The sequence below is a fragment of the Pezoporus flaviventris genome, unplaced genomic scaffold (genome assembly GCF_033815535.1).
Source record: "Pezoporus flaviventris isolate CSIRO_AGI_PZ_B2104156 unplaced genomic scaffold, CSIRO_AGI_Pfla_v1 ptg000029l, whole genome shotgun sequence".
NCBI lineage: Eukaryota > Metazoa > Chordata > Aves > Psittaciformes > Psittacidae > Pezoporus > Pezoporus flaviventris.
This window is the reverse complement of record NW_026892577.1, coordinates 13,808,111-13,823,373: the sequence shown is the minus strand read 5'-3', so window position 1 is coordinate 13,823,373 and position 15,263 is coordinate 13,808,111. Positions and strand designations below refer to the sequence as shown.

General features: G+C 34.6%; 1 protein-coding gene across 4 annotated transcripts in view; it reads left to right on the top strand.

Moving 5' to 3' along the window:
- The window catches only part of MYOF (myoferlin), a 70,195-nt gene that overhangs the window by 48,168 nt on the left and 6,764 nt on the right, over positions 1-15,263 (top strand). For 2 of the 4 annotated variants that reach the window (XM_061459116.1, XM_061459115.1), the window contains 15 exons: positions 305-478; positions 1,503-1,614; positions 2,731-2,808; positions 4,563-4,744; positions 4,837-4,995; positions 5,166-5,264; positions 5,569-5,730; positions 6,259-6,424; positions 7,044-7,120; positions 11,065-11,163; positions 11,736-11,861; positions 12,645-12,800; positions 12,910-13,001; positions 14,370-14,540; positions 15,077-15,225. In XM_061459116.1, coding sequence (XP_061315100.1) covers positions 305-478; positions 1,503-1,614; positions 2,731-2,808; positions 4,563-4,744; positions 4,837-4,995; positions 5,166-5,264; positions 5,569-5,730; positions 6,259-6,424; positions 7,044-7,120; positions 11,065-11,163; positions 11,736-11,861; positions 12,645-12,800; positions 12,910-13,001; positions 14,370-14,540; positions 15,077-15,225 — 2,002 coding nt within the window. Of the gene's footprint in view, positions 1-304; positions 479-1,502; positions 1,615-2,730; positions 2,809-4,562; positions 4,745-4,836; positions 4,996-5,165; positions 5,265-5,568; positions 5,731-6,258; positions 6,425-7,043; positions 7,121-8,599; positions 8,657-10,937; positions 10,950-11,064; positions 11,164-11,735; positions 11,862-12,644; positions 12,801-12,909; positions 13,002-14,369; positions 14,541-15,076; positions 15,226-15,263 lie in introns of all 4 variants that reach the window. The other 2 variants (XM_061459117.1, XR_009744371.1) reach the window with 2 other exon arrangements.

Below are 15,263 nucleotides of genomic sequence, written 5' to 3'. Positions count from 1 at the left end.
TCCCCCCAGTTTATACGCTGGGCATGACGTGCTATGGGATGGAGTATCCCTTTAGATAGTTTGAGTCAGCTGTCCCGGCTGTCTCCCTCCCAGCTTCTTGTGCCCTTCCTCAGTGGCAGAGCATGAGAGATTGAAAAGTCTTAGACTTAGGGTAAGCACTACTTAGCAACAACTAAAATACATTATCAGCATTATTCTCAAACCAAAACACAGCATTGCACCAGCTGCTGGAAAGAAAAACTACTATATCCCAGCCAAAACCAGGACACCACCACTGTGAATAATACAGATTTATGTCTTCCAGGGAATGCCATCATATGAAGATCAAGAAGGATGGGAATACGCTTCCTTGATTGGTTGGAAATTTCACTGGAAACAACGCAGTTCTGATACTTTCCGTCGAAGACGATGGAGACGAAAAATGGCTCCCTCAGAGACACATGGTGCAGCAGCTATCTTTAAACTTGAAGGTGCTTTGGTAAGCAACAGAGTATCAAAAAAGTCTTATAAAGTTCAATACGTTAACTTACAGTAAATAAACAATTATGTGTATCAGCTATTTTAGTCCCTGAATTGTTTGACTGCTATATAACTGAGAAACTAGTACAGTTTATATTGTTTAAATGGTTTAGAATCTGAAAGGAACCATTAAAGTCGGAGTAGAAACTCCTGCATAACACGCTTATTACTTTATTTTTCAATAAATTTTAGTATTACATGAGGTTTAGCGCAAAAGGCCAAATTACTACATGAGCCTCCTGTGAAGTAAAGTGACAAGGTAGCTTGAGCTTTTTCACACGCAGAATTTAGATGTATTAGCATCAACACAAGAAACAACAGGCACTGAGATAGCTGTTCCTGATTAATATTTGTATATATAAACAACCAAACACAGGAAAGGATAGCAAAGTGCTGGAGAAGCCAGAACACCATATGTCATAAATAGATGACCAGAATGTAATTATTCCTCAAGTTTTCAGGTTAAAACAGCTTCATAGATAAGTTCTATTTACCAAAATGCAAACTGGAGCAAATAATGAGAAGGCTACGTTGTTTTTCTAAAATAATGATTCTGATCGTATAACATTAACAAAATTTTGCACTTTTTTTCTTGGTTTGTTTCTCTTTTTTGCACCAAATGGCAATCCATGATTCACCCATAGCATTTTCTTTCCCCATTTAATTTGCTTCCACAGAGTTTAAAAATTCCTATTTCAGTTTCTTTTCTGACTGTATTTCCTGGACTATTGCTAGGATAAAGACATTTTGGATAGTAAGCTTAAATGACTGGATCTGATTTCTGCACAGTTTCAATGACATCAAGAAATTACCTTTGGACATGACTAAATACCTTTTAAAGTACGTTTACTCAGGAAAGTAAATTTCTTCTTGTCCTAGAGGAGAGACTGAAACCAATATATTCCCCCACACAGTCGACTTTAATCAAGTTCCTTCTATATTTGTAAATACTGAGTAACTTTTTTTTCTGTATATAACTTCAGGGAGCAGACAATAGTGTTGATGATGGAGAAGGGAAGAGTTCAGAAAAAAACAAGGAGTCAGCAACAAAGGTGTTTGGTGCCAACACACCACTTGTTTCCTGCTACTTTGACAGTAGGTTCTTTAACAATTCCTATTAAAAATCATGTCCATTTCTTCCTGGTCTCAAACAGAATTGTTGTTATTTGTGGCTCACATCTAGGCTTACCTTCTGTTACCATTACTGTCTAGTCCTTAACTGGGCCCTATTTAGGCTGCTGAAAGAAAAATTTCAGTTAGTCATTTCAGTATTCCAGCCCACTGTCATGCAGACATTTTTAAAACCTGTACTGGACAGGAATTCTAAAGCTAACTATTGCAGTACCTGAATTTTAGGCTTTCTCAAATGAAGCATTTTTAGCATTAAGGTACCTCCATAACAATACAGGGAGTTAAGCCAGCAGAGAAGATTTATGAATGGTTAATTTTTTGCTGGTTTAGCTCACTTAACCAGCTCAATTCAGGGTCAGATAAATGCCCGATCAGAGGAAGCAGTAAGACCATGTAGTTGAGTTGGCAAAGTGAACAAAACTGTAACTTTGCCAACCTGGATTGGCTTTAAATGCCTTGGAATCACTGTAATGGGATTCACAAAAGCAGGGACACTGAGATGGGAGCCACCAGTGTTTGTTAGTTAACAAGAATAGAAGCCAAGCCAATCCACTGCTAAGGCTTGTCTTTGTTTGGACTCTGCAGAACTTGGTCTCCCTGCTGGGAATGGGTGCCTAGATCTTAAATCTTGTTTTTCAGAAGCTGAGGAAGATTATTATGGTTTCTTTTTAATAATGAACACAATAGGAGAAAAATGGCACCTTTTCCTGCCAGAGTTCAGAGTTTTCAACTCATTGAGGCTATGAGCAGCTTAGATTTTCCCAAGGAAAGGCTGACATCATTTAAAGAAAACCTGTAGTAACTTAACCACATGCTGTCCTGGGTTTGGACAACTCTTACATTAGTGTTTGGTTTGGTTTTTTTTTCATTTCTGCTTTAAGTTGTGCTGGAACAAAAGTTCTCAGGTGCTAGCTCGCTGGTATTAGTACACTTGTCAGTAGAAAAAAAAAAAGGAGAAATGTTACTACAGTCTTTGTGCTTGAGTTAAAATGAGTAAGGCATTTTTATAAACTCAGGGTATCTTCATTACAGAAAAGAAGCATGTATAATGCAGTTGTACTCTTTATTTATTTGATACAGGAGTATATACTTACCATCTTCGCTGTTACGTCTACCAGGCAAGAAACCTCATGGCTTTGGACAAAGACAGTTTTTCAGGTATGGAAAAATCCTGCTGGTGCAGAAAACCCAATTCTGCAACGAGCTAGTATCTTGATTTAGCTATAAAATATCTTAAATCCATAAGGTCTGTGCTGCTGAAACTATACCATAAAGGAAATCTCAGCTGCATTACATATGATCCAGATTTGGTTAGTACCCTAAACTGTAACAAAAAGAAGAGCTCTGAATATGCAGCACCTGCTGCTGCCAATGAATTTCCGTTATGGAAATGGGAATGGGAACACAGGTCTGAATTCCATGACCCATCCCTTCCCTATGCCTTAGTTTCTCCTTCTAACCAAAGCCTATGTACAGTTCCTAAACTGTCCTAAAGGAAGCTTGCATAAAAACAAGGATGAAGAAAGCTGGATGGCTGCTATGTCACCAACTGCATCTCTGTGTTCAGTATTTTATATTCATTAGCACTGGGATGACCTTGTAGAAAACTACACTGTGCCTTCCTAATAAGCATGGCTTTTGTTTGTTTATGCAAGTGTACCTGTTGCCCTTTAATTTCCACCTTTTAGGTATTCCAACAGTGTTGTATCCATTTGGCATCTTTGCAGTCAAGCTAATTCAATACTCAGGTTACCAAGTATTTAACTTTTGCTAATTAGAATTAAAATTCCACAGGGAAATCAGAGTGCAAATTGAAATTAGATTCTGTAAGCGTATGGTTTTACATTTTAAATAAGTTCAGCCAAAGATCTAGATGAACTGGGCAGCTCAGAATTTTCTTTCACCATCAACCTCCATTTGCAACCTTCTTTTTACCCCTGTTTTCATTAATAATTAAGTGTAATGCATGTGTTAATTTGTTACAGAAGATAGAAACCTATAGATATTTTAGTGCTGTTTTCTGCAATGAGGTGTTTTTTGTACAGCTGCCTGTGTGTATTTGGTCTTACTTCAATGCGCAGCACTTCAAAGCAATACAAAGAAACAATAGTAAATGCCACTAATTTGCATATGTAGAATTAATATGCAGTCACACATAAACTAGCAGATCTACATTTTATTTTCCTCTAAAGCTAGTTTGAAGAGTTAGCCAAATTTTGTAAAACTCTGATCAGGTACCTAGCCAGAAGCTGTTGAAACTGACCTAAAGATAACCTTTACAATAGCCCCTAGTTCTTAGTAATTGTAATTTGTACAGGAAATGTTAATGACCATCATCAGATACCTTGTATAGAGCTCTTGATGATTTAAAGACCTGCCAAACACTGGGGCTAGACCACTTTAATCATTCAGCTGTTTCACAAGAAGAGGTTGCTATAAATAAGCATGTTTGAAACTAAAGCTTGATCTGAGCAATATAGCCTGGGAGCATTTGCTGTCTGGCAACTAGTCAGAACTAGAATTATTTCTTTGTATTATTTATGAGGCTGCACAGTTGTGTATCAATGGAGACAACAGCAACAAAAATGTTTCTATGGACCGTATTTGAGATTTGTATAGCCAGTGTTTCACTTTAGTTTTCAGGTTCTCTTTCTGCTTTGCAAGCTGGTTTATCAATTTCATTTATTACTATTAATTGAGACTTGTATAATTGAAAATGTTTAGTAATCCAATGGAATTTGCTCTATTAAAGGTAAATTATGTGCATGTGTGGGCTTTTGTTTTACATAGAATGGCTTATAGAGCTGGTAATGACGAAAGAAAAATAACATTATATTTGATAAAATTGTGCTGTGTGCCTTATGGAGTTTTGTTTGTAACACTATGTTTTTAATCTTTGTATGATATTTCAGACCCATATGCTCACGTTTCCTTCCTTCATCAAAGCAAAACAACTGAGATCATTCATTCAACTCTAAATCCTACATGGGACCAAACTCTCATATTTAATGAAATTGAGATCTATGGGGACCCACAGACAGTAGCCCAAAACCCACCTAATGTTGTTATTGAACTTTTTGACAGTGACCAAGTGGTAGGTGAATGCTTTTTACGCTGATTGCTTTTCATTTATGTGTAATGATTGAGAATAACATTAATGTCTATGATTGCTATTTTTGGTTGCAGGGTAAAGATGAATTCCTTGGAAGAAGCATTTGTTCCCCTATGGTCAAGTTAATCCCAGAAGAGGACATCACACCAAAACTGCTCTGGTATTCTGTAACAAATAACGGCAAAGCTAGTGGAGACATTCTTTTTGCTGCAGAACTTATTTTAAGAGACAAGGTATATACTTCTTAGATATAATTCTTTTGTGTGTACACATACGTAAGATGATATATATCCTTTCACTGTGAGTCATAATGTGAAGAATTGTCTTAATACTTGATATTAAGACAAGTTATTTCATTTAAGGAAGATGAAAGAAACTAATACTCATGTTTGTGTCTTAACAGGCTGGCACTAACCTTCCAATTCTTCCATCCCAAAGAGCGCCAAAGCTTTACATGGTACCTCAAGGTATCAGACCAGTAGTTCAACTCACTGCTGTTGAGGTTGGTTTATTCTTAAACTACCTGAATGCAAACAGAGTCATCTTATCCTCTAAATAGTATATTTGTGTATTTGTTTCAAGAAAATAAATATTTTGTAAGGAGAAATATGGGGGATTTTTTTCTTTAAGTGTCTTTGAGTTTCATTTTTTTCCATTAACTTTCCTAGAACAATGAGCTGGAAATATTTTGCCAGTCACATTTTATTACTTTAAAGACTTTATTTCCTCTTTCCTACTTTTTGAGTATCATGTTAAGCATATTGGTATCTCACTCACTTCTGCTGACATTGGATTTTATTTTACAGATTCTGGCCTGGGGGCTTCGGAACATGAAAAACTATCAACTGGCCCCTGTTATGTCTCCGAGTCTCATTGTGGAATGTGGGGGTGAAATGGTGGAATCTGTGGTGATCAAAAACCTCAAAAAGACACCAAATTTTCCATCTTCTGTTCTCTTCATGAAAGTTGTATGTTGCAAAAAAACTATATACTAGCTATCTATAGCAAAATCAATTATTCCATACTTTTAAAGGTCAAGGATATGTTATGCAAGAATAAGCAGAAAAACTTGCACAGCCTTTTTATCTTAACATGAGCAATTTACTGAGCCTGAAAACTATAATAAAGATCATGTAAACATGTTCCTACAGTCATTGATAAATTATACAATTTTTTTTATACACTCCAGTACACTATATATGTATTTATTTGAAAAGGCATCAATTTACCTTTGCAGTAGATGTGTGGCTACTTTCCTACAGCTAGGATGGGAGCTGTGCAAGAGTCAGGAAAGTTCAAGATTTGAGGCAATTAAAATTATTCTTACTGACTTTTATTGAATCATAATCTAAGGTTAGAAATATTTATTCACCATACAGCCATAGAATATGGAAGTTTAATATTAAATAAATGAAAACACAGCTCTAATTTAGGGGGGAAATCTTTATTCTGAATTTTCCTTCTGTTTGAATTGGATACTAACTTTTCATCTTTAGCTCTTGCCAAAAGAAGAGTTGTACAGTCCATCTCTCGTTATAAAAGTAATAGACCACAGACCATTTGGACGAAAGCCCATCGTGGGACAGTGTACTATTAATTTACTGGAAAGCTTTCGCTGTGACCCCTACACTACTAAAGAAGACATTGCACCACAACTGAAAGGTAGGTAGCTGGAAAATGAAAAGTGCTGGTTTCTTACAGGGTGCTAGAATAACCTATCTTCAGTGTTTACTCTGTTACAGTACTAATGAATAGCCAACTTGTGTTGTGTACTTACTTGGAGATAATGTGATCTGAAAGCAAAAAATAAGAATCTAACTCAGAGTATTAATTAGTGCAATATTCTGTGAAGCATAAGAGGACAGGAGGTAAAGGCAAGGCCTCAGACTTAGTATGCTGGTTCCCTGAAGTTCCTCTTTAGTATCAACTTGGAATTCAGCCGCCTGCAGATTACCCCTGCATTGAGTGCCGAAGTAATGATCCAGTATTCCAACAAGAACACTCTGAACACAGTGCTGATATTTCTCTCTATATATTTTCTAAGTTTTAGTAAATCTTTTTTATTCTATATGTTTGAGAAATGTTTGCATATACTGCACAAAAATATATTGTATAGTTTTAGCAGAAAATAGCAACTAATTGCTTTCCTTAGAGGATCAAACATGAAGCCAGTGAATTATTTTGCATCTTCTATAACTGTTTGGATTTCAGGTCTGACAAAAATGTTTAGTAAGTTATTTTTCCTACATCATATTGCCTTAATAAAATTTTTGGCTTACAGTTAGTCTACTCTCTGCTGCACCTCGCCAGGATACAGTAATTGAAATGGAAGACACCCAGCCACTCCTAACAGCTCAGGTAATCTTTTGAAACCTGATACTTGAATTTCTTCTTTAGATCTGTGATTTCTGAGAAACTATGTAGACAGAAAACTGTCAGAAATGTATGCAACCTTCTGGAAAGCCAGATGGAACAAAGTTACTTTGTGATAAGAAAGCAAAGGAAATATGTTAATAATTTTAACCTCTGTTTTCATATAGTAAACATAAAACTATAGCTTTTTGTGCATGGTAAAGTTCACCCAGTAGCTTTAAAATGAATTCACTTTTCCAATAGCTACTGACAGCATGTGAGAGAACATTACCCAGTTATCCACTAGTAATGGTAATAGCAGCCTGGTCTTGCACAGACTGAGCAGCTAGAAATCAAGGCTCTAGAAGGAAGTGTATACTTTGGTGGGTACAGAATCAAAGCCATGGTAACACAGACCTTCAGCCATTCATTTTATCACGTTCATGACTGACACGAAGTTATCCAAAACTGATACCACTGAAACTTTCTTTTTTTTTCTGCACTAACACATCTTTTCTCTCCTTTTCTGTTGTGCCTTGTGAATCTCTGTACTGCTCTGATTCTTTCAGGACCACCACAATACAATTTTACTTTCCAGGTAAAAAATAATTCAGCTTGCAGAATTTTACTTTTGGGTTGAAACGCGAATGAAGACAACTTCCAGATGGAACATTTTCAAGGAAAAGTTTTCATTTAAGACTGCAAAATGTTCCATTTGTGTAGAAAGTGTTTTTGTAAATTTCTGATGGCCTATTATTTTAAAGGAAGCACAAAAGTTATGCCCTTTAATATGGCAATTTTGCAAGCTCTTAACCCATGACTTTGACTTTTCAGAAATGCAGAATTTTTATTTTGTTACAGAGGTCCCAAAGTAAATACTACTGAATTTAAACTTTTGAACTCTCATTGTTATTTGAATATATTATTGGTTGCACTGTTCCTCCTTCATTTCTTCTTCTTTATCTTCATGCCATTATTTTCAGACTTTAAATTAAATATCTCATAGACCATATTCTTGTATTTACTTTCATCATACCTGTAAACTGTTATTAATATTTAATTTAAAGCAGTCTCTAACTTTTATCTGAATTAGGCATTCTGTTCTAATATAAATGCTTTATAACTGCTACAGAGAATTTTTATTTATTTTCCTTAAAAAAGTTAAGAGATTTAGAAAATACAGAAAAGAGCACTTTGAACTCACTGGCAAAAATGATTGAATTTGTGTAGTTGATTTCAACTATAAAGTGTAAATTTTTAAATGCTACATAAAGTGAAACACAGTTTCTTTTAGAGTTTGACCAATATATGAGCCATATATTTTACAACACTAGATACAGTGATAGCATCCATGTAAGAGAGGAAAGAATATTCAAAATAATTCAAATTTAAATAAGTACAACTGTGGAAAGTGTAAATGATACGCAGAGAACACCCTGAGGATACAAAATGCCAAAATTTCATCAATTACATTCCAATTTCCAGTGTTTAAGCAGTATGTCAACAGCACTCAGCAAAATGGCTTCTCCAACAACAGTGCATGTATGTATGTACCAAGCTAATGCATGGAGATGACCAGAAAAGGGTTGGATGGGGGAAGAATGTTGATGTGATGTGGTCATGAGGCTGTACTTTTCTTGGCAATTATTCCATAGAGAGATTTTGGAGTAGATGATGCTCCTAAGCCGAGTATGATTAGTTACTAATATTAAGGTATCCTTCTTCGAAAGGTCTTGCTATGTGTGTACAATATGTATGAATTATTAAATCCTTATTGTCTTTCTTTGTCAGCTTTTTAAAAGCACCAGAATCAACAGGCATTCTTTAGCCACACTGTTAAACTTTTTTTCAAAGCCTACTTCTTGGAGAATAAAATAAATCTACAGTAAATAAAATTCTAATTCTGACTTTTCTAGGGACCCACTGTATCTCTTAATTCTTTTCCGTAATTTCAAGATGCTCAGAAAGTTGATAGTTCAATGTTAGTGTCTCAGAAATTTCATGTGTAACAATTTACAAAGAAGTCATGGGATACATTAAAAAAAATAAAGAGACAGTAACTGTTACCTCATCTTTACCATGTGAATATTTCACTCCAAAATCTCAAACTAATCATATGGCATTTCATTCTGTCTTTTGGCATTCTGTGAGCACATCCTGCTTACAACTTTTAGTAACAAGTCATGAAGAGTCATTATTTGCTTTGGGAATTTTTAAAGACAGCTTTAAGGTTTCAATTTTTCTGTTAACCTCTTTTTCCAAAACTACCAAGTGCTTAATTTGAAAAGACATTTGAAGGTATATCAAGGGAAAAACAAAACAAAGCATAACTGAAAACAAAAACTAAACTCACAAAGCCTAATTTAAATTCTTCCAACACTATGCTTTGATGAAAGATTCAGAGTTCTACATAATATATTTTGTAAAAAAGCTTTAAATTGGGAATTTAAATTATTATATTGCATAGTTACGCAAGCTGCCCTTCATGCTGTCAGCATTACAAACCAGTGTTTAAACAAAGTCAGATTTAAATACAGCAAAGTATTCAACATTACCTCATAAATTCGGCCTCTGAGTTTTGCAAATCACTAATGACATGGTTTCTCAGAATAAATCACTCCAGTTGCCTTTAGAAAATCTGACAATCCCATGCAAATGTGAATGGAATTATGGTGTATTTCTGATTTGAAGTTAGACAAGACTACAAAAATACAGTCTTGTATTTTGTCCACTCTTCCTGGATAACCTCTCAGCAAGACAATTACTTACAGAATAGAAATGGGAGTAAATGAGTATGATATACCATAATAATGTCCTTACCAATTGATGCATTTGGCTTGTATTCATAAAATGTTTTGCGCATTTCTTCTGCTTTGCACAAAAATTGATAGATTATGCCTTTAAATTAAAGCACAAGGTATGATAAATAAACACTAGCAACACCAGCACAAATGACACTTGCTAATGCTGGCCTCCAAACAGGGATGCATGATGCTTGCTCTTAAGGGACTATCGGGTCATAATTATGGTATCTGTGATTTAACAGGTGAAGCATTTTGGATTGTGCAGATTGTTATTACACTTATGTAGATAAATTATAGACACATATACTGGTTGCTACTGTGCATTATAATTCTTCACTATTTTTCAGACTCCTGAAAATCCACAGCTTGTGAACAATTGATAAACAATAGTAGAAGGAAAAGGGAAAAGGCTGTTGAACATTCAAATTGTTTTATAAAGAAGTAAATATTCAAAAAGGGCAAAAATATCTCATTAATTTTATGTATGTGAAATTTGTTTGGAAAAGAATGCCTGGAATAGACTTAGTTTTGTAAGTGCTCTTAAAAACATTTTTCATCTCAAATAAATCAGAGCCAGTGCTCTGTGCAACCATGGCTAAAGCAGGGAATGATGCTACTGAGGAAATCAATCAATAAAATCCAGAGTGTAACACTGCAATGATACAAAAAGAAAATCAAGTTTCTCTCAGTTTTACTTTGTTATGTAAAGAACAAAGCACAGGCGATAATGTCTTAGAGTCCTGAGAACTTGTTTTTTAAAATTTTTATACATATATGCTCCAGTTTAATATCTAGGACATGCTCACAGCAGCAAAATATAAAAACTTAAAACACATGGTGTCCAAATAGGCTTCAAAAGTATTTATAAATTATTGATGTAACTAACTTACTTTACATACATACTATATGCAAAAATCTAACCTTTTAAAGCATATTTAACTGTATGCAATTCTACAGATCATATTCTTACCGTTGTTTTTATTTTGCTTTTATTTTTATGAATTGATCCTGATGAGCAGCTTACGGAAAAGGTAATGTATACTACTGTATTTTAGTATGCTTAGCTGTTCATTGTTTCTGCTGGACAGCAAGATATAAAAGAGGCTTTATCTCCCAATAAAAGGCTTTTATTTGCTTTTCTTTAAGGAGGAAGAAATAGTTGATTGGTGGAGCAAATTTTATGCTTCAGTAGGAGAACATGAAAAATGTGGACAGTATATTGCAAAAGGATATGACACCTTAAAGGTATTATTCAGAATATAATAAATTAGCACTCTCGATGTTTATAGGCCCAAAACCTATAAACAGGTTTTTTTTTATAGGTGCCTTTTGTTTTCTTAAATGCTCTAAAAATTAAAGTTATAAAAAATTTAATTTAAATTTAAAATTTAAGTCTAAAAATTTTTAAATTAAATTTTTTAAAAATGAAATTTTTGAGAGCATGTAAGTGCTCTTAAAAATTAGTAAAGGGCCATTACTAATTCATGTGGTGAAATGAAGGTCTTAAGAAGATACCTTTACTTCTTTTCTACTCAACTACACTTACTGAAAGATGTATTAAATTTAATCTAACCTTTAATCAAATGGAATCTTACTCTTGACTGCTTTGGGTGCCAAGCAGACCCTAAATAAATCTACACACTGAGTAACTACGAACCCAGAGGATCTGGAGCCTTCTTTTGTTTAGTTGAAGTTGGTTTCTTAAGATAGTCTAATAGACACACAGTATACTTTGCAATGCCCCAGTGGTGGAGCCAATATGTATGATAATTTATAAGCTGCACTTTCTTAATTTTCCTTTTTTTCTTTTTTTTAAGGTGTATGACTGTGAATTGGAAAAAGTACCTGAATTTCATAGCTTAACAGACTTCTGTGATACATTTAAACTATACAGAGGCAAATCTGAGGACAGTGATGATCCATCAGTGGTTGGGGAATTTAAGGTAAATTTGGAATAATGGGCAACAAGCAAATGCTAGATGCAGTCTTTTGTATGTATGTGGCTATCATTTAAGTAAGTCTACATGCAAGCATTGCAGCTTAAATATGGATGCATATATTAATAGGGGCAACAGATGCTCATAGCTGCCTAGGTACAGGCCCTTCTTTTCCAAGGAAGGTACAGCTGCACATTACTCACACTAAACATGATACCTATTAAGTTAAAATAATTTATCATCCCTGCTAAAGTGGTCTTCTCTGGTACCTATGAAACAAAACCTCCCCATCCTGCAGATGTTCTGAGTGAAGTGCATTTCTAGAATGAATTTGGAAAAGATTTTTTATTATTTCTGTCACTGTGTCTGTGCCTTCTAAAGATTATAGTAATGTTAACGTTGTATGTAAAAGAAACCAAAACAAAACCCAAACCTCCAAAACCAGGAAATACAACCAAACATTAAATGATACTTTTGGAGAGGGAAATAAAAATGAAGTATTTGTTACGTATTCTCAGCTGGAGCAAATTGAGTAGTTGTGTTGAAATCAGAGCAGCTGTATTGATTTAAAGTGACCAAGGATATAGCCTTAGCTGTATAGTAAGTCTTATGCAAAACCCACTAAAGTGAAACAAAAGACTTCAAGCTATAACATTTGGATCAAGCTATAATTTTGCTATTTGTTATAAAACAGAGTGTTTGTGTGTAGGATAAATATATAAAAAAAAACAAACCTAGCAGAATGACTTTTCTACATTATATTGACTGAGCCCTTATATTATTTTTTAGGGATCCTTTAAAATCTATGCATTACCTGATGATCCCACTATTCCAGCTCCTCCTCGCCAGTTCCGTGAGCTACCAGACAGTGGGCCTCAGGAGTGTATTGTGCGAATTTATATTGTTCGAGCTTTGCAGCTTCAACCCCAGGATAATAATGGGCTGGTGAGACTTTTTGCTTTTGGAATGTCTGTGAGCTAACTCTGATGTGGTATATTTCAAATGAAGTTGGTCTTGATAACCATTTCTTTACATTTTTTCTTATTTTAAATAGTGTGATCCTTATATAAAAATATCCCTAAGCAAAAAAGTCATTGAAGACAGAGATAATTATGTGCCTAACACTCTCAACCCAATTTTTGGCAGGTAACAAACTTTTTGTGTTTTCAGTTTATTGTATTTTAGAATGTTTCCTTTTTTTTTTAAGATAAAGCATTGTTTGAGATATCCAGTGGTCTATTCATAGTTATATACTGACAGTAAAATTGCATAAGACATTTCCCTTTGAAATCAAGGGACTACACAGGCATTTGGCTAGACTATAGGTTTTCTGTATCACAGGAATAAATTGCACAAAGTCAAACAATGTGTATATATATATAGTGTATGAACCACCCTGTGTTAAGCATACAATAACAACAAAATACACTTATAGAATATGGAAGAAGTTTCAACTGAAAACTACTTGGATGTCACAGTGAGTAATCATCTTAACATGTATTCCCAGTACATTAGTCTTTCCTTCAAAGGCTAGTGATGTCTTTGAAATATATGAAAAGAAAAATACTAATTAGAAATAGAAAGCTTACATCATCTTTATAATTAGTAATGAAATTCTGGGTCTGTTTTGGTGTCCAGAGTTAGAGGAGGATTCTGATAAATTAGAAACTTGGGAGGGGAGGACTAGGAGGATTATAAAAAGTTTGGAAAGCATGCTTTGCAAGATTTCAATTGTTCAAATTATGCAATGAAAGAGACAGCAAAGAGACTTGATTACAGGTACAAAGTACCTTCAAAATTCCAAGTTTTTTCAGAATGATTCCGGAAGCCAAATTTAAAAAGTTAGGCTAGAAATAAAACAAACAAACCATTGAAAAAGATGCCAAGAATAATTAACCATGGGATACTCTACCTCAAGGGTGATGGACTCAGCAGCAGTAGAAACCATGAGGCTGCATATCTAGAAAGTAAATTTGGAGAATTTGAGAACTCTACAGTCTGACAGCTAGATGACAGAGTAATCCCTTCCAGTCATAGAAGCTAAGCATTTGAACAGCACTTTTTTTAAGGCTCCAACTGTGTTTGTATTGTAGTAAAAAAAAACATAAAACTTTCTAATCATACAGAAACTATGGATTGAATATCCACCCTTTTTACAGAGTAGCTGGCAGAGCCACACTGCTTTCTTTCTCAGTCCCAATTCAAGCTGCTACACTGAAAACATCTCAGTAATACTTTGTGCAGAAAGGAATGACGTAATATCTACAGGAGCACAAATGGAATTGTTAATAAGTGCAAATAAAAATTGGGGCATGAGTGGTAACAACTACTAGATTTATTAGCTTTTGAAGCATCCCTTTCATACCTTGTAAAGGCTTAAAAATAAATGGAAAAGCAATTATATTTTTTAAGGGTTTGGGTTGTTTGGGTTTTGTTTGGTTTTGTTTTTTAGTTTAAAAATAAAAAACATTGCTCAGAAGTGCAGTGGTGTTAATTGAATATTTTTGTGTTTAGAATGTATGAACTCAGCTGCTTTTTGCCTCAAGAAAAGGATCTGAAAATTTCAGTCTATGATTATGACACATTGACACGTGATGAAAAAGTGGGTGAAACCATAATTGATCTTGAGAATAGATTCCTTTCTCGTTACGGATCTCACTGTGGCATCCCCCAGCAGTACTGGGTGTAAGTCATTTTTGTCTATTGAAAATCTTTATCTGTGACACCTAGTACTGAGTCTCTAAAAAATCTAGGCTTCTTTTGTCTTAATTATATGGTGAAAAAAACAATGCTAGGGCTTCTCATGGGTGTTTGCTGGGCTCACTCTGTCATCTGAATTCCAAGTTAAGCTGCAAAGTCTTCAGAAGAGCCTTGACTGAAAACCATGATGTTAAACATTTAAATTTTATATGGTAATGTATGTTATTCCTATCCAGAAAACACACACTTAGCAGAATTTTCTGAACTACTCCTGGAAATAAATATGAAAACATTTGTTGGTGTAAATTATTTTGATATGTGAAAAAAAAAAAAAGCACTCTGTCTTGGAAGGTAATTAATTGAGCTGGTACAAAATTATGTTACTGTATCAAACTCAACTGGCCTCAATGTAGGCAGTTACAGTGGCTGCCCTTTCTGATTAATAAATACATTTTACATGACGTGTAAATGCCCTGAATAGTGAATAATTTTATGATGTGTTTCTGTTGCTTTCCTAAAAGTTCAGGTGTGAATACCTGGCGTGATCAACTAAAACCAACTCAGCTACTGCAAAATGTAGCCAGGTTTAAAGGCTATCCTCCTCCTGTCCTCTCTGAGAATGGTAGAAGGATTAACTACGGGGGAAGAGACTATACCTTGGAGGAAGCTGGTAAACTAGCTCATTTATTTTATATTTCTGTCTTAAAT